At 47.6% G+C, this 24,631-nt stretch overlaps 2 protein-coding genes and 1 long non-coding RNA gene across 4 annotated transcripts in view; 1 reads left to right on the top strand and 2 right to left on the bottom strand.

Annotated features, from left to right (window-relative positions):
* The window catches only part of ACP7 (acid phosphatase 7, tartrate resistant (putative)), a 35,257-nt gene extending 26,158 nt beyond the window's left edge, over positions 1-9,099 (bottom strand). Inside the window, exons 1-5 of the mRNA XM_083516284.1 lie at positions 8,844-9,099; positions 5,504-5,782; positions 4,347-4,547; positions 456-638; positions 223-248 (exon numbers count right to left, since the gene is read on the bottom strand). Of these exons, the coding sequence (XP_083372410.1) occupies positions 223-248; positions 456-638; positions 4,347-4,547; positions 5,504-5,612 (519 nt within the window). The 5' untranslated portion in view covers positions 5,613-5,782; positions 8,844-9,099. The remainder of the gene's footprint in view (positions 1-222; positions 249-455; positions 639-4,346; positions 4,548-5,503; positions 5,783-8,843) is intronic.
* The window catches only part of LOC310712949, a 2,318,697-nt gene that overhangs the window by 1,991,864 nt on the left and 302,202 nt on the right, over positions 1-24,631 (bottom strand). The window lies entirely within an intron of this gene.
* LOC310712888 (F-box only protein 17-like) lies at positions 7,325-19,782 on the top strand. Of its 2 annotated transcripts, none has more exons than XM_083516330.1 (6): positions 7,325-7,358; positions 15,154-15,594; positions 17,079-17,190; positions 17,456-17,551; positions 18,006-18,141; positions 19,402-19,782. In XM_083516330.1, the coding sequence occupies exons 2-6, from the start codon at positions 15,270-15,272 to the stop codon at positions 19,636-19,638; spliced, it is 906 nt and encodes a 301-aa protein (XP_083372456.1). In that variant the 5' UTR covers positions 7,325-7,358; positions 15,154-15,269; the 3' UTR covers positions 19,639-19,782. The 2 variants fall into 2 exon arrangements, with proteins under 2 accessions (XP_083372456.1, XP_083372455.1); XM_083516329.1 differs by lacking the exon at positions 7,325-7,358 and adding an exon at positions 14,677-14,999.

Below are 24,631 nucleotides of genomic sequence, written 5' to 3'. Positions count from 1 at the left end.
GAAACGCCCACTGACGGATTCTGCCAGTGACTGAGGCAGCCGCGATGAGAAAGGGCTGTGCAGTCAGAAAGGTTTAGCAAGGCAAATTAGCCCAGAAAGGCACCAGTTTACGCACGAGTAACTCATAGCCATTACAGCTGTGATTCCTGCATTGCAAGGGAGGGGGTGTGAACTAGATGGCCCTTTGGATCCCTCCCAATTCTACAGTTAAGTAGTTCTTACCGTGTCCAAGTCGTAGGCGAAATCCCCTGTGGAAGGAAACCAGATCGGAGTCAAACAGGGTAAGGGCTATTTGCAGGGGACAAAAGGGGACTTCTTTATTTTTAAGAAGTACGAATGCTGGTCCTCTCCTCCAAATCAGGAAGGGGGTCATAGGGAGAGCTGGCTTCACATCCGCCCCCCCCCCAAGATAAATCCTCAGACGGGACTAGGGACATTGCATTCTCCGATCGTACCTACGTGCAGCACCACATCAAACAAGCCCATCTCGGCCTCCTGCTGCAGCCGAGGCAAGGACTGGGGGTTCTCCAGGCCCATGTCCCCAAAGACGGCGAAGCGGGGGCTCCAGTCGGTGCCGTTCAGCAAGGCCCAGAAACCATAGGACCTGCTCCAGCCCTGCTCACTTCCACAGCGGTAGGCTGCAAAGGAGAACAGGAGAGATCAGCTCCCAGGATAATTTCCCAGGTGGGATATACAGGCTGCGCTTGAAATCTCGTTCATTTCCTGCCCCCAAACCAAATGTGCCCATTGGTGATGTGGGAGACAGCAGCACTCCCTTCCCATCCCGCCTGCAAGCAACCCGAGTTGACCTTGGACACCTTTGCCAACCTGGTGCCCTGGGTTGATGGAAGTCGTACTTCAGAACATCTGCACCGGGTTGACAAAGGCTGGCCCAATGATGGACTTTTGGGAGCTAGCTGACCTGACCGGAAGAGACCGTGACCAGGAGGAGGAGGAGCACCAGGAGGAACGGAAGAAATTAAAAGACTATTTAGCTAAATACGTTAAGATAACTTAAATAGAAGTATTTGTAACAGATTGGCCTAGGATTTAATTACAGTGGTGCCTCGCAAGACGAAATGAATCCGTTCCGCGAGTCTCTTCGTCTTGCGGTTTTTTCGTCTTGCGAAGCACGGCTATTAGAGGCTTAGCGGCTATTAGCGGTTTAGCAGCTTAGCGGCTATTAACGGCTTAGCGGCTTAACGGCTATTAACGGCTTAGCGGCTTTAAGAAAAAGGAAACAAACTCGCAATAACTCGCAAGACGTTTCGTCTTGCGAAGCAAGCCCATAGGGAAATTCGTCTTGCGGAACGACTCAAAAAACGGAAAACTCTTTCGTCTTGCGCATTTTTCGTCTTGCGAGGCATTCGTCTTGTGAGGTACCACTGTATGTCAAATGCATAATATTATGGACAGAAGTCAAAATGAAAAGAAAGAAAGATGTTAATTGAACAAGTAAATCTTATATGAAAATAGTGTTGGAAAACTGCTACAATGAGCTATATGGAAACTCAGCTAGGGGGATTTGAGGAAGTCACCCAACAATGATAACAAAAGTGGGATTGTAACAGGATAAATGTTTGTTTGTCTGCTTGTTTTTTGATATCGTAATGTTTTTCTTGTTTGTTGTTATGTTTGTTATAATTTTGGAAAATCAATAAAAAAAATTGGGGGGAAAACAACAAAGGCTGGCCCAGGATATCTCCGTACACAGATGGCTCTCACCTTCTAAGCAGTTTCCAAATAATAATAATAATAATAATAATAATAAATTTTATTTATATCCCGCCCTCCCCAGCCGAAGCCGGGCTCAGGGCGGCTAACAACACTAAAATAGTGCAACATTATAAAACATCATAAGAATTAATTAAAATCAAAATTGATGGCAACCATAAACTAAAGTATTGTAAAGATTGCCAAAGGAGGGAGTCAGGCTGTGCCCTAACCAAAGGCCTGGTGGAACAGCTCTGTCTTCCAGGCCCTGCGGAAAGATGTCAAGTCCTGCAGGGCCCTTGTCTCTTGTGACAGAGCGTTCCACCAGGTTGGAGCCGCAGCCGAAAAAGCCCTGGCTCTAGTTGAGGCCAGCCTAACCTCTCTGTGGCCTGGGACCTTCAAGATGTTTTTATTTGAGGACCGTAAGTTCCTCTGTGGGGCATACCAGGAGAGGCGGTCCCGTAGATACGAGGGTCCTAGGCCGTGTAGGGCTTTGAAGGTTAAAACCAGCACCTTAAACCTGATCCTGTACTCCACCGGGAGCCAGTGCAGCTGGTATAGCACCGGATGAATGTGATCCCGCAGCGAAGACCCCGCACAAGACGAATGCCTCGCAAGACGGAAAACTCGCTAGACGAAAGAGTTTTCCATATTGGAGGTGCTTCGCAAAACGAATTTCCTATGGGCTTGCTTCGCAAGACGCCAATGTCTTGCGAGTTCCTGCTGGTTTTTTTCCTCCCCCCCCCTTTTTCTAAGCCGCTAAGCCGCTTATCAGCTGATCCGATCAGCAGATAAGACGCTAAAAGCCGCTAATAGCGCTAATCCGCTAATCCGTCAATGGGCTTGCTTCACAAGACGAAAAAAACGCTAGACGAAGAGAATCACAGAACAGATTCTTTTCGTCTTGCGAGGCACCACTGTACTTTTCAGGCCTCTGCCCCCTCAGTTCCACAAACTCACCCCCGGCAGCCCCTACCCTGTTGTTGTTGGCATTCATCTGTCTGGAGAGACAATAGAGTGCACTTCTTGGGGTAAAGTCAAACTGCTGCACTACCAGCACCGAAGTGACGCAAGCCTGGACAGTGTGTCTGGAGGCCCTGGGCTGCCCAGAAAACAAGACCCCGCTCTCAGCCTAACTGATGTGGTCCAAAGGAAAGCAGAACAAGAGATCCGGCAATAACGTGACTGCATGAATTGCTGGAAGGAGGCGTACAAGGCACCATCCAACCGTCTTAGGGACTCCAGTCCAGATTCATGTAAGGTTTGCTCCTTAAGGTAAAGGTAAAGGGACCCCTGACCATTAGGTCCAGTCGTGGCCGACTCTGGGGTTGCGGCGCTCATCTCGCTTTAATGGCCGAGGGAGCCGGCGTACAGCTTCCGGTTCATGTGGCCAGCAGGACTAAGCCGCTTCTGGCGAACCAGAGCAGCGCACAGAAACGCCGTTTACCTACCTGCCGGAGCGGTACCTATTTATCTACTTGCACTTTGATGTGCTTTTGAACTCTAGGTTGGCAGGAGCCGGGACTGAGCAACGGGAGCTCACCCCGTCATTGCGGGGATTCGAACCGCCGACCTTCTGATCGGCAAGTCCTAGGCTCTGTGGTTTAACCCACAGCGCTACCTGGTTTGCTCCTTAGCAGGGCTTTTTTCCAGCCAGAACTCACTAGAACTCAGTTCCGGCACATTTCAGGTGGATGCCATTGCTGTTCTAAGAGAACAGGGGAGGCATTTGTGGTGAGTTCCAGGACTGTTTTTTTCTTGAAAAACAGCACTGCTCTTTAGCCTTTTCTTCTCCCGAAGATGTTCCGCAAAGCAGCAGAGACTTGGGGTCCTTCTCCTAGCCTTTAAATAGAGGACTGCCCTTTCCAAAGTAAGTCACACGGCCCCCCCCCTAAGCTGGAGAAGGTCCATGTCCACTTTTGCCTTATTCACAACCACCCTGTGAGGCAGGTGAGGCATAAAGTCGGCCCTGGAGCTTTGTCACAAAAGCAGAGATTTGAACTCGGATCTCCCTTTCCTACTGCTCCACTGCACTGACCATCTCTCGCAATAACACCGAGAGCCTAATTTATTTACTCTCAGATTATGTATGCATGCTCAGAGTAGCCTTTGTAGTTAAAATAATTTCTTTTGATCTAACTTTGTCCCCACATGGGGTTTGTTGAAATGCTCAGAAGAATCCGATTGGTTCTTACGAACACTCTGTAAAAGCTCTTTTGTGAATAAAACGACCTGGGCCGAGGGGTGGAGAGATGAAGAGATTATTATACGCACCCTTCCCAGAGTCTTGCGGGTTCAAGCCTCTGTGTGTATTCTTATTAATCAGAGTTCAATCCTTCCTTTACTTTGGGAACGCCTCACATAAAGCCCTGAACAACTTGGCACCATTTTACCTGTGAGGTCGCTTTGATCGGTGGAATTGACACCATTACTGGTGCCACATAATAGTGGCATTTGTCTGTCTTGGAAGACAGTGGAGGACACCACCGAGGCCTAATCCCTGCCTCCGCCGTGGCTCTTTCTGGGATCAGACTTGTCTGAGAGGTGGCTAGGGTCAAGGCTTGGCAGGTCTCTCTCTCTCTCTCTCTCTGGCAGCACTCGCCAAACAACTCCAGAACGCTGGCATGCCTTACCATAGCGTTGTCCTGGCACGAGACCCTGGAGGGTGACCCTGTGGATGAACATGGTGTGCTTCAGCTTCCCGCCATCCACGAACCGCGCGGCGTCTCCTCTGGCCGAGCGAGTGAAGGCCTCTCCCGGATCGGGGCCAAACTCCACGATGGATTCTGCCGGGCCAAAGGTGGTCCAGGTGACCATCATGGTGGTGGGGTCTCCTGCGTGGAAGAGACAGGGCAGCTGTGTTAAGAAGATCAGAACTAGATGCCTTTTCCAAAGAAGGAAACAGGATCTGAACACAAGAACCCGCTCCCACTCCCGGTGCTTCCAGCAACAGGATCACCACTGCCAGTGAAGGCACAGCTTAGCTATCATGACCAACAGCCATCAAAAACCATCTTCTCCATGATAAGCTACAGCACAGGAAGTTACAAAGGCACCTGACGCAGACCCCAGCCACTCCAGCCCTGAATTACCTTATGTGTAAATATCCTTGAGATGGTGGTTGAGAAAGTGATTAATAAATCACAAGTTGCTATTGTTATTATCTGATGAAGTGTGCATGCACACGAAAGCTCATACCAATAACAAACTTAGCTGGTCTCCAAGGTGCTACTAGGGACACGGGTGGCGCTGTGGATTAAACCACAGAGCCCAGGACTTGCTGATCAGAAGGTTGGCGGTTCGAATCCCTGTAACGGGGTGAGCTCCCGTTGCTTGGTCCCTGGTTCTAGTTTGTGAACATTTATTTGTTTTATATAGAGAGAATTAAATGATAAAATTACCAATAAAAACAGTTTAAAACAACTAGTAACTAGACCTCTTCAAAAGAAATTAAAACCCCACCCTCTCACTATATATAATCGTCTGTTTCAGTGTATCTGAAGAAGTGTACATGCACATGAAAACTCATACCAATAAGTGTGCATGCACATGAAAGCTCATAACAATAACAAACTTAGCTGGTCTCTAAAGTGCTACTGGAAAGATTTTGTTTGTTTGTTTGTTTGTTTTAGCTTATTTTATGTTTGCAAGTTCTTTTAAATTGTTTATAATATTCTTTTCAATGCTGTGACCTGTCCTGGGACGTTGGGTAATAAATATATTAATCCTCCTCATCATCAAACAGGTAGAGACTAAAGACGTGCAAAGCCCCCTTAGCCGTAAAACTCACCTGGATAGGACAGGTGCACCTGCTCAGGCTGGGTGTAGCTGAACCCTTCGCACTGCAGGTGAGGGAGCCACAGGCACAGGAAGCCAAACAGCCTCCCCAGTCGACTCATGCCGCACCCCCCCACCAAGATCTCCTCTCCGCTGAAATCCTTCAGAAGTGAACTCAGACCAGCTGCAAACCCTGGCAGGGTCGCTGCAAGCCGGTCTGCTAAGTCACAGGGCTATTATAATGTCCTCCGTTGCAAACTGCTGATGCGGCTTTGCACTCAGGAACCCGAGGCTGCGGAAGCAAGAAGTTCAGAGAGATTCCAGGGTTATTGCAGGGCAACCGAGGCCAATGAACAACAAGAGTCAGATGAGCCGCAAAGACAAAACGCAAGTGCCCAGGAGTGGGTGCTGATCCTTAGAAGAAAGGGACACTTTATGGTAGCCCTACTGGCTGTGGAAGGGACACGGGTGGCGCTGTGGATTAAACCACAGAGCCTAGGACTTGCTGATCAGGAGGTCGGCGGTTCGAATCCCCGCGACGGGGTGAGCTCCCGTTGCCCGGTCCCTGCTCCTGCCAACCTAGCAGTTCGAAAGCACGTCAAAGTGCAAGTAGATAAATAGGTACCGCTCCGGCGGGAAGGTAAACGGCGTTTCCGTGCGCTGCTCTGGTTCTCCAGAAGCGGCTTAGTCATGCTGGCCACATGACCCGGAAGCTGTTTGCCGGCTCCCTCGGCCAATAAAGCGAGATGAGTATCGCAACCCCAGAGTCGGCCACGACTGGACCTAATGGTCAGGGGTCCCTTTACCTTTACTGTCTGTGGAATCTCATGGCGCAACGAGTCAGTGCGCTGGCTGTTCACCAGAAGGCTGCTGGTTTGAACTCACCCAGGGACAGCTGTGGGCAGGATCCCTGCACTGCAGGGGTTGGACTGGATGACCCTTGGGGGTCCCTTCCAACTCTAAGATTCTATGAAATCTGCCTGCCCAACCCAAACAGAAAACCATTTGAAGGCTCTCTGCCGTGGAATTAATTCTCCCGTGGCATCTCAGCAACAGGTATAATGTGAACCGCTGCTCCTGAGGCAGGAACGCAACCGAAATGCCCAGCTTGAGAGGAGGGTGCCCATTATGTCTCTGTATGTATCAGGGATCCAAGACGATTGGTCAGTGCACACCGAAACACTGACTCATAAAGATAGCACAGGGCGGGGTTTTCGGTTATTAAGGGAGAGTCCAAATTTAAATCAGGGGGAAGTCCAACCATTGGGAAAAGCCAATCTAGGCTGAGGGTGCCATTAAATTGAATGCGGCACCTAGAAAATGTTTACCAGCCAGATAATGACTGGGAGGAGACCAGGTGACCCATTTCCTGTAAGTCAGATCATCACAGAATGCCTTCCTGGTTTCTCCTTGTTATCTCTCCCGTCGTGGGGGTTTTTAATTATTATTTAAGCTCTTTGGGGCAGGGACCTCTGCTAAGAGTCACGTGTTCTCTGAAAGGCTATATTAATGTTGGTCCCTGGTTCCAGTTTGTGAGCATTTTATTTGTTTTATATAGAGAGAATTAAACGATAAAATTGTCAATAAAAACAGTTTAAAACAACTAGTAACTAGACCTTTTCAAAAGAAATTAAAACCCACGAGAAACTAAAACCAGATTAGAACACATGCCCACATTTTACATATCTAGCCTGAACAAAAATGTTTTTAGCAAGTGGTAAATACGCAAGGAGTTCCAAGTTCTGAGTTGCCATCACAATGGAAGATGGATTTCTCACAAATGTGGAACAGGTATGATGTGTCTAAACCCCAAATTAATTAATTAATCTTATCCCCTTATTGGACGCAGATTTGAAGGAACAGACTGAGTAAGGAATCCAAGTTTACTTATCCCTGCACCCCAAGATAGGAAACACACAAACAATTAGGAGACGGCCACTTTCCAGAGACAGCTTTCTCTCTGGTCAAAAGCTCAAAAGGTAAGGTGCAATACACCAACTCAGGAATAAGGAACCCAGGATTTACACCCTCAAAAAGAGGATATGAGCCACCCCAGATAATATCCCCAGACCCCAATAAGATGTCCTGGCATTGTTCTGGCCCCAGTTACACTTTGGGGCACAAGACACTCTCATGTGTGCTGCCTTTGTCCCACCACAAGGAAGAAACTGGGGTGTGTGCACCCCAAAATAGACTTGGGCCATTGTGTATCTTAAAGGTAAAGGGACCCCTGACAGTTAGTCCAGTCGTGGCCGACTCTGGGGTTGCAGCGCTCGTCTCGCTTTAATGGCCAAGGGAGTCGGCGTGCAGCTTCCGGATCACGTGGCCAGCAGGACTAAGCCGCTTCTGGTGAACCAGAGCAGCGCACGGAAACGCCGTTTACCTTCCCGCCAGAGTGGTACCTATTTATCTACTTGCACTTTGCTTTCGAACTGCTAGGTTGGCAGGAGCAGGGACCAAGCAACGGGAGCTCACCCCATCACAGGGATTTGAACCACTGACCTTCTGATTGGCAAGCCCTAGGCTCTGTGGTTTAACCCACAGCGCCCCCCCCCGTCCCCTTTGTGTATCTTACATTAGCACAATTGGGGAACTAAGCTCGCCAACCGAACAAACACACACGCCATGAGATGCCGTAGCATCTTTGGGCAAAACGCCGGGTATACCAAATCAGACCACTGGCCCTCAGGCGTGTTTACAGCGGCCTTCCCCAACCCAGTGCCCCCTGGACGTATTAGCCCACAACTCTCACCCGCCCCAGACTGAGGAAGGCTGCCCTACACTGACTGGCAGCAGCACTCCAGCATCTCAGATAGAAGGCTTTTAGAAGACATCTGAAGGCAGCCCTGTTTAGGGAAGCTTTTAATGTTTAATAGGTTACTGTAATTTGATATTCTGTTGGAAGCCGCCCAGAGTGGCTGGGGAAACCCAGCCAGATGGGCAGGGTATAAATAAATTATTATTATTATTATTATTATTATTATTATTATTAGGCGACCCCATAGGAAAGCCCACAGTATCCCGGGGTTAGCATGCTAAATCTGGGAGCGTACGGAGCAGAAGACATGGGATCTCCCCCGACCCCACCTTCTCCAGGCAGCCTTGAGCCCCGGCACCTCTCCTTTCTGGAAATCAAGCCGCAAATCCGGACGGGGTGGCAGTGGCGTAGCGTGGGGGGTGCAGGGGGGGGGCCGGCCGTACCGGGCGCAACACCTGGGGGTTAGGGTTAGGGGGCGCAAATCCACGGGTTAGGGGGCGCAAATTACTTGCCTTGCCCCGGGTGCTGACAACCCACGCTACGCCACTGCGGGGTGGCGTTCCTGAGCGTGTGCAGAGCGCCTGCCAGCACTGACCTGTGCCCGACGCCCCTGCACGCTGGAGGAGAGCAAAGGCGAGCAGCAGGTCCCTCCGATCGCAAGGAAGCCCGGGGCTGATCTCCTCCTGCTCTCTGGACTCTGGGAAAAGATCCTCCCACCCCGAAGGGAGCGCGTCGCTCTGCGCCTCCCTCCGCGCACCGGATTTCCTGGTTCTTTTCGCAGCCTTTGGCGCTCTCCATTGAGGGGGAGCCGAGAGCCAGAGGAGTTGGAAGGGATCTCCTACGGTCATCTAGTCCAACCCCCCCCCCTGCGATGCAGAAGGAGGAGCACGGCTGGCCCGGCCCGCGAGTGCCTGCGATTGGGCAGCACCGGACCCCGTCTCCCTCCCCGCCCCCAGAATGGAAGGTGACTGCAGCTGCGGCCGATGGGTCTTGCTTTGCATCTTTTTGGGGGGGGGCAGAGGAAAGGGTTTCTTCTTTGCGCAGCGCCCGGGAAATCCCGGACACGTCCTCTTTTGGGGCGGCTAGTACCAGATTTACGTGCAAGCTAAGCAAGCTCTAGCTTAGGTCTCCACTCTCTTGGGGGGCCCCAAAAAAATTAAAGAAAAAAACCTGGATGTACATTTCCAAAATATAAGATATAAAAATAAAAACTACATACAGCAACAATGTTTTGTGTTGTGTGTGGGCCTATTACGTCCACAAATTGTGTTGTTGTTGAGTCACTTATTCGTGTCCGCCTCTTCGTGACCCCTGGACCAGAGCACGCCAGGCACTCCTGTCTTCCACTGCCTCCCACAGTTTGGTCAAACTCATGCTGGTAGCTTCGAGAACACTGTCCCACCATCTCGTCCTCCGTCGTCCCCTTCTCCTTGTGCCCTCCATCTTTCCCAGCATCAGGGTCTTTCCCAGGGAGTCTTCTCTTCTCATGAGGTGGCCAAGTCTTGGAGCCTCAGCTTCAGGATCTGTCCTTCCAGTGAGCACTCAGGGCTGATTTCCTTCAGAATGGAGAGGTTTGATCTTCTTGCAGTCCATGGGACTCTCAAGAGTCTCCTCCAGCACCATAATTCAAAAGCATCCATTCTTCGGCGATCGGCCTTCTTTATGGTCCAGCTCTCACTTCCATACATCACTACTGGGGAAACCGGAGCTTGAACTATACGGACCTTTGTTGGCAAGGTGACGTCTCTGCTTTTTAAGATGCTGTCTAGGTTTGTCATTGCTTTTCTCCCAAGAAACAGGCGTCTTTTAATTTCGTGGCTGCTGTCACCATCTGCAGTGATCATGGAGAACAAGAAAGTAAAATCTCTCACTGCCTCCATTTCTTCCCCTTCTATTTGCCAGGAGGTGATGGGACCAGTGGCCACGAGCTTCGTTTTTTTGATATTGAGCTTCAGACCATAATTTGCGCTCTCCTCTTTCACCCTCATTAAAAGGTTTTTTAATTCCTCCTCACTTTCTGCCATCAAGGTTGTGTCATCTGCATATCTGAGGTTGTTGATATTTCTTCCGGCAATCTTAATTCCGGCTAGGGATTCATCCAGCCCAGCCTTTCGCATGATGAATTCTGCATATAAGTTAAATAAGCAGGGAGACAATATACAGCCTTGCCGTACTCCTTTCCCAATTTTGAACCAATCAGTTGTTCCATATCCAGTTCTAACTGTAGCTTCTTGTCCCACATACAGATTTCTCAGGAGACAAAGCAGTAGAACCAAGCAATAGCGGATCAGAGTGGAAATGCCCAAAACTTACCTTATATCTCCCCTTTTTTTATAAAAGATATCGGGGAGGGGGCGCGGAGAGCCTTCTGATCCCTGCTAAAATCCTCCTTAGCAGAACTGTGGAAGGCGCACAGGAGCCCTTTCGCCCTCTTTCCGCAGACCCATCAGATTGTAGAGTGGGAAGAAAGGGCTCCATGGGTCATCTAGTCCAACCCCCTGCAAAACAGGAGTTCCTTCGTCCGGTCAAGGTGGTGGGGGTTGGATTGGAGCCCCCGTGCCTCCCGGCCAAAGACCAACAGGGGACGGGGCCGTCTTCCTTCCTAGTCTTGTTACGACCCACTCTGACCCTGCGCCTCTTCCATCCTCCGGCCTCCCGGCTTTGGTTCGGCTCCGGGATGGCTTCTTCTCTGCCTGGGCTGGACTTTTTCTCCTTCGCTCCAAAGTAGAAGGGAAAATGTACCAATCTCTATTATTGTATTTTAGTGTTTTGTTGGAAGCCGCCCAGAGTGGTTGGGGAAACCCAGCCAGATGGGCGGGGTATAAATTATTATTATTATTATTATTATTATTATTATTATTATTATTATTATTCTGGGTCATCCAGTGCATCTGCTGGGTCCAGGAACAGGCACATTTAGCATTTCTCCCCAGGGCTAGGAATAGATGTGTGGAACTCCCTGCCACAAGATGTGGTCAGGCGAAGGTCACTGGCTTAGGTATACACACACACACACACATATATATATACACACACACACACACACACAAGTATTTATATCCCACCCTCCTATTGTAAAAGCTATGTTCATCGTTGGGGGGATGTTATTATAACATTAAAAATAACTAAGAAGGGATACATTCAATTACAGTATTCTTTGCTTCACAGAATGCGTTGACAGTTGCTTTTGGGGGCTGAATTAATCAAATGGGCAAATAATACATTTATGGATGGTTCACACAGCAGGGGCCAGCCACCCAGCTAGGAAAGTCTCTTTCTGATAGGATTGCTCTGATCACACTAACAGGTGGGTTGAGCTAAACTCCCCACCCTTCTTTTTAAAGGACGTGTTATAATCTGTTCTCGAACCAAGCCATGTCTGGGTACAATTACCGCTTTTCAGCTTACAAGGAAAATAACATTCAAAGCGATAGCATCTCTTCATTTTCTTTTTATAGAGCCCAGAGGTGTAAATAGAAGCAGAAGAGAAAGTGATTCAGCCGTCAAGATGGAAAACACCCACGATATTCTGGAGAAGTACCTGACGGTCTCCTCCACATTTGGGCTCAATTGAACCATAAAATCATAGAATTGCAGAGTTGGAAAGTAACCCAGGGGTCATGTAGTCCAAAGCCCTGCAAATGCAGGAATCTCAGCTAAAGCATCCATGACTGCAACTATCTCCAGGGCCTGTGAAAGTATATTTGTTCTTTTAATTGCCCTCGTTTCTGTACCAGTGGGAGGGGGCAACAGGCAGGCTTTCGGCACCCTTTCCCCATACCTTCATATATTTGGGGAAGCTGCCCCTGTTGAATATCTGCCTGCATTGTGCTTTATGCACCCCTCCCCAAATTCGCTGCCCTATGAGGTGAGGGGGCAGTGCCTCAGATGCTCTCTCCCTTCAGGCACTTAATTTTCAAAAACGAAGAGGCGACTTGCATGGGGGGGGGGAAATAGAATGGCAGAGTTGAAAGGGACACCGATGCTCATCTAGCCTGACCCCCTGCAGTGCAGGAAGCACAGCCAAGGCCTTCAATACTGGTCATGTGCTGGAAGAAGAGGGTGTGCAGGAGAGGAGTCGCAGGTTGTGGCTACTCTCTGTCCATCTGCACATGTTCAGAGACACTCATTTCTAAGCGCAAGAGTTCTCCCAGCGCTTGCAGTCTAGGAGAGGTTTCCAAAGGTCTGTATCAGGACACCTGTGTTGCATACAGAAGATGCCCAAGCCATCTGGGAGCGAGTGAGCAGGGTATCTGCCTGGGCTCCAGAGGAGCTGCTGCTGGTCTGAGCAAGCTGCACTGGGCTAAGGAACAAACAGGCCGAGGCACTATAAAGCACCACACTATATGCAGCCCCAAGGCCTGGTTGAAGAGGCACGTTTTTATCTGGAGCCTAAAGGAGTGTAATGAAGGCGCCAGGCAAACCTCCCCGGGGAGAGCATTCCAAAGACAGGGAGCCACTGCAGAGAAGGCCCTGTTCTTGTGTTGCCACCCTCCGAGGGCAACAGAAGATAGAATCATAGAATCCTAGAGTTGGAAGAGACCACAAGGGCCATCGAGTCCAACCCCCTGCCAAGCAGGAAACACCATCGGAGCACTCCTGACATATGGTTGTCAAGCCTCTGCTTAAAGACCTCCAAAGCAGGAGACTCCACCACACTCCTTGGCAGCAAATTCCACTGTCAAACAGCTCCAACTGTCAGGAAGTTCTTCCTAATGTTTAGGTGGAATCTTCTTTCTTGTAGTTTGGATCCATTGCTCCGTGTCCGCTTCTCTGGAGCAGCAGAAAACAACCTTTCTCCCTCCTCTATGTGACATCCTTTTATATATTTGAACATGGCTATCATATCACCCCTTAACCTCCTCTTCTCCAGGCTAAACATGCCCAGCTCCCTTAGCCGTTCCTCATAAGGCATCGTTTCCAGGCCTCTGACCATTTTGGTTGCCCTCCTCTGGGCACGTTCCAGTTTGTCAGTGTCCTTCTTGAACTGTGGTGCCCAGAACTGGACACAGTACTCCAGGTGAGGTCTGACCAGAGCAGAATACAGTGGCACTATTACTTCCCTTGATCTAGATGCTATACTCCTATTGATGAGGCCCAGAATTGCATTGACTTTTTTAGCTGCCGCGTCACACTGTTGGCTCATGTCAAGTTTGTCATCATGTCAAGATGACCTTGGGGTCTGGGTATGGAGAGAAGCGGTCCTTGAGGAATTGCGGTTGTGAGTCCTTCAAGGCTTTATAAGTCAAAAACAGCATTTTGAATTGGGCCGGGAAACTAACTGGCTTAATTAAGACCATGGGTAGGCAAACTAAGGCCCGGGGGCCGGATCCAGCCCAATCGCCTTTTAAATCTGGCCCGCGGACAGTCCGGGAATCAGCGTGTGTTTACATGAGTAGAATGTGTTTTTTTATTTAAAATGCATCTCTGGGTTATTTGTGGGGCATGCAAATTCATTCATTCCCCCCCCCCCCAAAAAAAATATAGTCCGGCCCCCCAGAAGGTCTGAGGGACAGCTGCCTGCTGAAAACGTTTGCTGACCACTGATTAAGACTATGCTTTTTCCGTTTTAGGATCCCAGTTTATACAGACACAAGCTGCCAGGTCTTTCAGACAACATATGTATGGTGTATATATCCTGGAAGTCACCCTGTAAGGTAGACTGAACTGGGCCCTATTGCTGCGCAACTCAATACGCTTAACAGACCTTTTTCCTTTTTTTGAAATAAAAAAGGGGCTCACGGACACGACTAAGCGACTAAACAACAACACTGCCTTGTTTTAATGCTCTCCTTGGTTTGGAGCGAATGGTTATTTTAATGGTGCGGGCGGCTTCCAAAGTTTGCATTCTCGAGGCTCGGATATAAGATCACCAGGTTAATGTGCCAGCTTAATGGGATAAATGGACTGACAAACCCGGGCCCTGGGGGAAGGGACGTTGGATGAAGACCTTTATTTTTTGTTATTAGGACAATTTTATATAATTGATGAATATTAGAAGGATGCATGAAATGAAATTGCTTGGCTCTGGTATAAAAGTTTAAGGGATTAGGAAAGAATATAACGGTTAAGTTATCAAAAATAAGATTTAGGTTAAGGTTTTTTATAAGACAATGAGGAGAATAGAGTAAGGTAATGTAATGAAAGATTAGAATAGGGTAAAAACTTGATGGTAAGGATTTGCTGAACTAACAAATTGAACTGGAATACAAAAAAGGGAGGGATGAGGAGGTCTGGGGAAATGAGTGTATGAAGATATGTTATGAAAATTAATGTGTTTTTTAATTGTTTTTATTTTCTGGGTTTTTTTCTTTTTTCATTTGTTTTGTTATAATTTTGAAACTTTAATAAAATATCTTTAAAAAACAACAACAAAGTTTGCATTCTCCCCGCCGCCGCTTTTTCCCCAGCGCGTGGCGCACGAGGAAGCTTCACCTGTTGAATTCCTGCCTGCCGCTTGGCGTTCCAAGGCCCGGGATCGGAAATGACGGGCGCGGCGAATGCCAATCAACCTCCCTTTCGCCAATCGCCGCCAGCTCTGCTCTTGCGCTCGAAGCACCGCCCCTTTCTCTTCCCCGGCAGCTGATTGGCTTATCCTGTCTACACGGGAACCAGGTCCGGCCGGCTTCGCTTCCTTTCCACTGCTCTTCCTTCCAGGCGCGGTTTGTTTTTGCGGAAGGAGCGGTCCCTGGGCGCGCAAAGGGAGAGTGCTGCCTGCTCCTCTGGGTGCAAAGAGCCTGCGATGGAAAAGGTAGAGGAACCTGGTTTCTGCAAGAAAAGAAACAAGCAGGCATCACTTTGCTTCTGGGCGGGTGGGAGAACCAAGCTTGATTTTGTTGTCTGTACTCCAGTTCACTCTTAATTATCGCAGCAAGAAAGCAGCCTCAGGTTTTTTTCCTTTCCAGGATAACACCACTCCCAGGAGGATGGAGGAGAAGAACAGGCCTCCGTCCCAGGGTATTTTAGTTTAAAACGTCTTCAACTTTTATTTCCGAAACTTGACCGCAGTGAGAGACCAGACATGGGGCTTGTTAAAAGCAAGAGCGCTTCCACCGACGGAATGGAAATCCAGTGCCTGGTGGATTTGAACCCGTTGCCCGAGGAACTGCTGGAGCTGATCCTGAGCTGGGTGCCGGCGCGGACACTGGTGACCCGCTGCCGCCTGGTGTGCTGCAGGTGGAGGGACCTAATTGACAGGCCCACCGTCTGGAAACTTCAGTGGGAGAGGGACCCGGGCATGCACGACGCCATTGAAGCTGCCCAACGATGCCCCCGAATGGACTGCAGCCGAGTGGGGGTCCTGCGGCCCTTTGGGAGGAACCTGATCAAGAATCCCTGTGGGACAGGTGAGGGAGCTGTGCAGGTGAGGGGTCAGGCAGGTGGGTCCCAGGGAGTCTAATGTCCCTTCAAATGCCTGCACTCTATTCAGAGACACTGTTGGGATTGTGGTGTGAGGAAACGTACTCTGCGCATTCCCAGAGGCAATTCTCAACGCTTTCCGAAGCAGGAGCTAAAAACAGCTATTAGCCATGATGTCCACATCCTGTCCTCCCCAGCAGAAGCATTAGGGCTCTGAGTACTGGTGGTGTATTGTACTCATGGATGCTAGATTAGATGGGCCTTGGGCCTGATCCAGCGGCCAGGCTCTTATTACATTCCTATGCCAACTTGGAATCACATTTACTTTTTACCCCAAACTTTCTAGGCACAATTCTGCGTTTTCCTGCTTTGTGTCCGAGCTGTTCTGTTTGTTGGTTTTGCACTGCTACCTTCCCCAGGAAGATCCGCTCTTTAATAATAATAATAAATTTTATTTATATCCCGCCCTCCCCAGCCAAAGCCGGGCTCAGGGCGGCTACCAACAATCAAATAATACAGCATTCTAAAAACATTTCATTATAAAAATTAATTAAAATCAAATTGATGGCAACCGTTAAGCAAAATTCTGTGCAGATTGCCAGAGGAAGGAGTCAGGCTGCGCCCTGACCAAAGGCCTGGTGGAACAGCTCTGTCTTCCAGGCCCTGCGGAAAGATGTCAGGTCCCGCAGGGCCCTAGTCTCTTGTGACAGAGCGTTCCACCAGATTGGAGCCACAGCCGAGAAAGCCCTGGCTCTAGTTGAGGCCAGCCTAACCTCTCTGTGGCCTGGGACCTTCAGAATGTTTTTATTTGCAGACCGTAGGTTCCTCTGTGGGACATACCAGGAGAGGCGGTCCCGTAGGCACGAGGGTCCTAGGCCGTATAGGGCTTTAAAGGTTAAATCCAGCACCTTAAACCTGATCCTGTACCCCACTGGGAGCCAGTGCAGCTGGTATAGCACCGGGTGAATGTGATCTCGCAGCGAGGACCCCGTAAGGAGTCTCGCCACGGCATTCTGCACCCGCTGGAGTTTCTGGGTCAGTCTCAAGGGCAGCCCCACGTAGAGCGAGTTACAATAATCCAGTCTGCATTCCTATGACCCCCATTCCTACATTCCTATGTCAACTTGGGGCTCATTCACATTTACTTTTTACCCCAAGCTTTCTAGGCACAATTCTGCGTTTTCCCGGTTTGTGTCCGAGCCGTTCTGTTTGTTGGTTTTGCGCTACTACCTTTCCCAGGAAGATCCGCTCTTTAATGCTGAATCGTAACAAACGGCGATTCAGGTCTTCCATGGATTGCCGAGAGTGTTTCTTTGTGGGGAGAGCAGCAGGGGGAGGAAACAAAAACGGACAGCATCCAGGAAAGAATGGACCTGTGCCTATAAAGTGCGGAGGAAATTAGTGTGGATGAGCCCTCGCACTTTGCATCCGAAAACGACATCTCCACTGATTCCCGTTATTGTGCCCGCAGAACAGTTTCAACACTGGGAGATCCGGCATGGAGGGAATGGGTGGAGAGTGGAAGAGAACAGACAGCATGTGGAAGGCGCAGAGGCCCAGACTTGCTTTGCCTCATCATACGTGTGAGTCAATGTGGGAGACGTCACAATCCCGTTGATTTTGGCAGCTCCATTTCCCTGTGGCCCGGGACATCCTTTTTAACTGCAGCTGGCGGCACAGCCAGTTTCTCCTCTCTGAGTTGCCACTTTTCCTTGCTATTCCTTTACAGGTCACAAACGCTTAGCTGCTTTGTGTTTCTGTAATGATGCTGTCTTTCTGGAAGATGCAAGGAGCCCAAAGCGCTGTAAACATAGCATTAATGTCTTTATTGTACCCCACCCTGTCCAGGTGGTGTGTAAAATCACAGCTGATTGATTTGCTGAAAGAAGGTTTTCCAGAGGAGCTCATGGATACCTGCCAACCTGATGTTATTATCTGTGACTGGTGAGTTCTACTCTTCTTTTGATCTCCTGAGAATCAGCCTAAATAATAATAATAATAATAATAATAATAATAATAATAATAATAATAATTTATTATTTATACCCCGCCCATCTGGGTGGCTTCCAACCATATATTAAAATACAGTAATACATCAAACATTAAAAGCTTCCCTAAACAGGGCTGCCTTCAGATGTCTTCTAAAAGTTTGGTAGTTATTTTTCTCTTTGACATCCGGTGTGAGGGCGTTCCACAGTGCGGGCACCACTACTGAGAAGGCCCTCTGCCTGGTTCCCTGTAACTTGGCTGCTTCTTGCAGTGAGGGAAGCGCCAGAAGGCCCTCGGCGCTGGACCTCAGTGTCCGGGCAGAACGATGGGGGTGGAGACGCTCCTTCAGGTATGCTCCATTCCTTTCGCTGCCTTGGCTGTACCCCATCCTCTCCGCCATCCCTTTCAGGTGGGGTGCCCGGGAAGACTGCGGCTGCAGATACAATATCCGTGTGAAGCTCCTGGCAGCGGATCAGTCAGTAATTGCCGAATTCAACGCTAATCCGGAACCTATTCCGCAGTGGAACAACGCCCAGTATCAAAAGGTGTTATTTGATATCCAAGGCCTGTTTTCCTTCCTTTTGGGATTAAAGATCGTAGGTGCCAAAAGGCTGCATGGGAATAGTACTGATCCAAATGCAGATGCAAAGCCAAAACCTGGGGGGTGGAGGCAGAGTTAATAGTGCACTAAAGTGGCATAGCAGCCAAAACAGCAAAAGTCTAAATACAAGTGTCAGGTAAGATTACTTTGGAGCTAGTTATAATAAAGTCAGAGCATTCAGTTAAAACTGGGTGATCCAACGATTGCTCCTTAAAACAGACTTATTCTGAATTCTGGCTCCATTCATTGCCAGGTTTACAGCTCTCCCCGAAGTGTGGCTGCTTTATAGGGCACAGGGAACAAACCCATGATCTTGGTGTTATTATCTTGTTATTTTAAATGGGAGCATTGAAGGGGACAGAACGGGCAAATTCACATCCCTTTCAGGAACGGGAGCCTCCACCATCGATTGCTTTGCAGCCTCGCATAGCCTGTTAAACGCTATAACCATCTGCAAGGCGATAAAACGCCTTCAAGAGTGTCCACGTACCCTTAGTTTTAACACTAAACCTTAGCACTCAGATCGCTCGTACAGAGTGTACATGGATGCTGAACAGAAGTAAAATGGACAAGTAAATTACTACAGTGGTACCTCAGGTTAAGTACTTAATTTGTTCCGGAGGTCTGTTCTTAACCTGAAGCACAACTTTAGCTAATGGGGCCTCCTGCTAGCGCCGCGCCGCCAGAGCACGATTTCTGTTCTCATCCTGAAGCAAAGTTCTTAACCTGAAGCGCTATTTCTGGGTTAGCAGAGTCTGTAATCTGAAGCGTATGTAACCTGAAGCGTATGTAACCTGAAGCGTATGTAACCCGAGGTACCACAGTACATCAAAACATAAGGGCGATCATGTACTCTAAAGGTAGCCTTCTGTATCGCGAAGCACTCTTATCTGCAGAGACACCAAGAATAGTTTTTACTATTTAATCCTGCTCTTGCAAAACTGTTTGAAATCCAGACTACCTGTTAAACCGTCCAGGCACTGGTGTGACCTTGCATGTATCACCATGAAAAAAATCTCTTTAACAGAGGAAGACCGGCTGTACGGAGAGCAACATCGGCCAACGTTGCCTCGGGAGGAAGCGCTTCAAGGCTTTAATTAAAGCAAAAAAGATGCAGAACGCAAGAAACCCGTGGCAAGCTTTCTAAGGTGTTCTGCTTTCCAAGGGTGCTTCTCCTTGACTTTTTGCTCTTCTGCCTCTGTAGGTGTCCCACGTGTTCAGGAGTTACGGCCCCGGCGTTCGCTACATCCAGCTCTGGCACAAAGGGGTGGACACACAATTCTGGGAAGGGCATTACGGGGCTCGCATCACAAACTCTACGGTGCTGGTAAAACTCTCGCCGGAGCCCCTGCGGTCTCCCACCAGGGTGTTTTTCTCACTGCCGCCAAAACATATTCCACCCAGATCACGTTCTTCCAGGTGGAGAAAAATCCTGAAGTGATGAGAGGACGTCGTTGATGGCTTGCAAGGAGGAGTTTTGAGACATAGGAACCTATACATTTTTAATATATATATATATATATAGAATTAAAGAAACCCCTTGGGTCCCCTTTACTGTGAAATCAAATAATCCTTGTTTAACTAATGTTCTGGGGGTTTTTTGCACTCTGAAAATAACTTAAGTTCACAAGAGACCTTGAGAAAAGGCTGTTTTTTAAAATGTTTTATATTCTATTTTTTTGTTTTCTATTCTTTTTTCAATTTACTATAATAATCTCTCTCTCTCTCTCTCACTCACTCAATAAATAAATATTAAAAAGATTTGGCTGGTTCTTTGAAACACTGTGAATATTCCGCTTGCAGCAACCAGCATCTTTCAGGTTCTTGGCCCAACCGCTCTCTCTCTTAAGACAACCATGCTAGTCTTAAAATATTAAAATGTTTGTTCTTTGGGCACCCAGCCAAGCAGATCACTAATGGGAGAAAAATGGAAATTGCCCGTTGACCGCAAACTTCTGTAGGAAGAGATGGCTGGAGGACACTGCGCATGGGATATCTTCTCCCCCACCAGACCAGATGGGCCTTTCAAAGTCTTCTGCCCCCACTTCTGGGGCAGGATCCATCCAAGATCTAACTAGGAACCATGCCTGAGACAAAAAAGGCCACGGTGACCGTACCCAATAACAAAAAAAAATTACAGTAAACCACAACAGACAACCAGGACAATTAAAATCCATGAATCCACTTGAGTGAATGCAAAGGGGAGGAAAGAAGTTGGCGAATGTCCTCGGCCAGGGGTTGCCATATTTCGAAGAGCAGAAAATTAGGACACCTTTGCCGACTTCTAGTTTTAACTGTGGATCCCTATGATGAGAATGCTCATGAAAAAAAGGACATGCCTCGGAAACACAGGACAATATGGCAACCATACAGCCTCCAGCCCACAGAAATTCCTTGTCAGGAGTGCATGCAGGAGCCAGGTCCTGTGGCCAGTAGGACTTTGCAGGATAGGGACCTTCCTAAGTTTGTTTTGGAGAGGCAAGACGAGGCCGCACAGGTGAGGCCGATTGATAACTTGCTGCACCTGGTGGCAAGAGCCGGGAAGGGATGTAAGGTCAGCATTTCCCTTTGGCTCTTTGCCACAGCAACACGTTCCCTGCCTTGCTGTGTTTGGCTCCTTCCTTCCTGATCCTCGGACCCTTGACTTCGTGACTCCTTTCCTGATCCTCGGACCCTTGACTTCGTGACTCCTTCCTTCCTGATCCTCGGACCCTTGACTTCGTGACTCCTTCCTTCCTGATCCTCGGACCCTTGACTTCGTGACTCCTCCTTTCCTGATCCTCGGACCCTTGACTTCGTGACTCCTTCCTTCCTGATCCTCGGACCCTTGACTTCGTGACTCCTTCCTTCCTGATCCTCGGACCCTTGACTTCGTGACTCCTTCCTTCCTGATCCTCGGACCCTTGACTTCGTGACTCCTCCTTTCCTGATCCTCGGACCCTTGACTTCGTGACTCCTTCCTTCCTGATCCTCGGACCCTTGACTTCGTGACTCCTTCCTTCCTGATCCTCGGACCCTTGACTTTGTGACCCTTCCTTCTTGATCCTCGGACCCTTGACTTCGTGACTCCTTGCTTCCTGATCCTCGGACCCTTGACTTCGTGACTCCTTCCTTCCTGATCCTCGGACCCTTGACTTCGTGACTCCTTCCTTCTTGTTCCCAGACCCTTGACTTCCTGACTCCTGGCTTCTGGACCCCCGTTCCTCCTCCCACCCCGCCATCTTGCCCCCGGTCCCGACGTCCTCAGCCAAGACTTTGCCTGTAAACCGGACCGTGACATTCCTCCTAATTTCCACTTTTGCCAGAGTGGACGTTCATTGAACAGGATGTGGCAGAGAGAAATATCCCCTAAGGATGGGGTGGGATTCCTCAGTTTCAAAAAAAAATTATGAACAACCCTAGGGGGCGAAATGGAGGAAGGAGATGGTTTAAATACATTGGATATAATATTCAGTTAGAATCCTGGAAGAGGTTGTGGAAGGAAGGTATTAATTTTGCTGCATGCAGTGCACTTAATGAAAATGTTATGAAAATGATGCACAGATACTACCTAAACTTGCTAAAATGTGCAAGACAAGAACCAATGAGTGCTGGAAATGTAAAGAAAGGGAAGGTATCTTCTACCACATGTGGTGGACTTGCAAAGAGGTAAAGGCTTTCTGGGAAATGGTATATAATGAGTTCAAGAAAATGTTTAAAAAATACTTTCGTTAAAATACCAGAAGCCTTTTTACTGGGTATAGTGGGTGAAGAGATACCAAGGGAAGATAAAAGACTGTTTATGTATGCAGCAACGGCAAGAACTCTTTTAGCTCAAAGATGGAAACAAGAAGAAGTACCAACAAAAGAAGAGTGGCAGATGAAGGTGTTGGACTTTGCAGAACTGGCGAAGCTGACGGGCGACATCTGAAACCAGCATGATCAAGTATTCCAAAAGGACTGGAGTAAATTTATACGATATCTGACAGATTATCGTAAGCAATTTAACATCACTAGCAGGGTTGTCTGATGACTTGTAATGAGAAGTTTTCTTGACTTTGTAATGAGAAGTTTTCTACCTTTCTGTATTTATTTAAATTTTGAGCTATTTTGTAATGAGTGCAAGTGGAAATGGAAAACGTACAAAATGCAATGATATAAACGTTAATTTTGAAAGCCCTGAGGCGGGAGGGAAGTCGATAAGCTCTAAAGCTGTATTTTAATATTTTGTTGGAAGCCGCCCAGAGTGGCTGGGGAAGCCCAGGCAGATGGGCAGGGTATAAATAATAAATTATTATTAAATTATTGTTATTACAGCATAAAGAGCCAGGGAGGTAAAGTGGATAATAATGATGTGAATGTATATTATTAAATGGAAAATAAATAAATAAAATTATATATACACACACATACACACCGTATTTTTCCATGTATAAGACCAGGGGTGGTTTTTTTTACCAAAAAATTAGGTTTAAAATTGGGGCTCATCTTATACACGGGTAGTGCTGAGGGGTGTTTTCTTAATTTGGAGTCCCCCAAAATGGGAGCGTCATACGTGGGGGGCATCTTATACACTGAAAAATATGGAGGGTGTATGTATATGTGTATATATGTGTGTGTGTGTGTGTGTGTGTATGTATATGTGTATATATATGTGTGTGTGTATGTATGTATATGTGTATATATATATGTGTGTGTGTGTATGTATATGTGTATATATGTGTGTGTGTGTGTATGTATGTGTGTGTGTGTGTGTGTGTGTGTGTATATGTGTATATATATATATATATATGTGTGTGTGTGTGTGTGTGTATGCGTGTGTGTGTGTATATATATATGTGTGTATATATATATATGTGTGTGTGTGTGTGTGTGTGTGTGTATACACACACACACATACACACATATATATATATTAATGAAATGGAGGAGGGAGAACCTTCTCATGAACAAATTCCTGAGGGAAAGAGTGTTTATACATGTTATTTGGCGGCGATCTTCTAGAAATCGTTGCCTTGGAAAGGTTCCCCTCCAGGCCTTGAGGAGAGAGACGAAGGCAGCTCCATAAAGGGAACCATTTTGAGCTTGGCTCCAGCAGGGGAGAAAAAGGCGGGAAAAAGGCGCCTCCGCTGGAGGGTCTCTGCCCCGTTGGCCTCAAACCCCTGCCTGTTCTGAGGAGAAATGTCTAACCCCTCCACAGAAACAACCCTGGAACAAATAATAAAACGATTATCATTAGTAGAAGTGTAGCACCCTGCTTGTGGTTAACGCTTAGCTGGAATGAAATATTCAACGCAGCAATAGAGAAATTAAAATAATTATTTATTTGTCAGACAAATAAATGAGAGGCACAGTGGTAAATGGTTACCAAGCTCTGGCCTGGCTCCTGCCATTATGGCCAGCCCTTATATTCCCTTAATCCAGCCCCCTTTGCTCCTCCTGTGGCTGCCTCTGTCCAATCAGCCTGGTTGGATTTCCTATTGGCTGATTGCTAGAACCAATCACAAAAAGATACACCCATATCCTCCTGTCCTTATATGGAGGACAAAGAGCTATATATAAATGACAAATAAGTAATAATATATCTTACATGTGTCTCAACAAGGAATCTTAATTACCAGCTCACCTCTTGCCCTTCCTGCCCTATTGCCTTCTAAAACAAATGGTTAATCTTAAATTTTTATCTTAAACATATGTCAAGGATCTTGAGTTTCACATCAACATTGAAAGATATCCTTCATTTGAAGGTTTCTAAACAAATGTCTGGCAGCTAATATATCAGGACAGCATTTGATGGCGTCTTCTTGTCTGGCAAGAGGCTGGACTGGTGGCTGACTTAATTTCAAGATAAATACAACTCTTCTAGCATTTGTTAAATCCTTTGCATAATTACATTTAAACCAACATATTTAATACACAACACAGATAGCCTCTTAAAAGGAATAAGGCCTTTTTAAAGTAGAGAGAGAAAGAAAGAAAAAAGAACTCAGTTTAGAACAGTTTCAGAAGCAGCCTCTTCAGTTTACATCTCCCCCTTTCACCCTCCTTTCCAGCCTCAAAATAAAATAGGAAGAAGCTTCTTTTTTCCCCAGCCAAGCCAGTTGCCTTTTCTCTCAGTTTAAGGAAGAAACAGCTTTAAAAAGACTTCCCAGCTAGATGCTTTAAAAAGACTTCCCAGCTAGATGCTTTTTCTCCCATTTACCTCTGGCCTTAGAAAATACAGCTCAAGGTTTTAAGAGAGGCCCATGGTATCATTTTACTGGGAGGCACATTGGCATTTTACTATTTACTCATTCCTAATCATGTTTATCTCTGCCTTTGTTATCTTCTATAACATGTAGGGTCAATGTCATTACTCAGTCTGTAATTTCAGCTTTTACGACTTTGAGAATTGTTTTCTGCTATCAATCAAGTGGGGGCCCCTTGTCTTAGGAGAATGGCCAAGGTTTTCTCTG

Source organism: Podarcis liolepis (genome assembly GCF_965112155.1).
Source record: "Podarcis liolepis genome assembly, chromosome: 7".
NCBI classification, from domain to species: domain Eukaryota; kingdom Metazoa; phylum Chordata; class Lepidosauria; order Squamata; family Lacertidae; genus Podarcis; species Podarcis liolepis.
The sequence above is the reverse complement of the archived record's forward strand: the minus strand, read 5'-3'. Positions and strand labels throughout refer to the sequence as shown.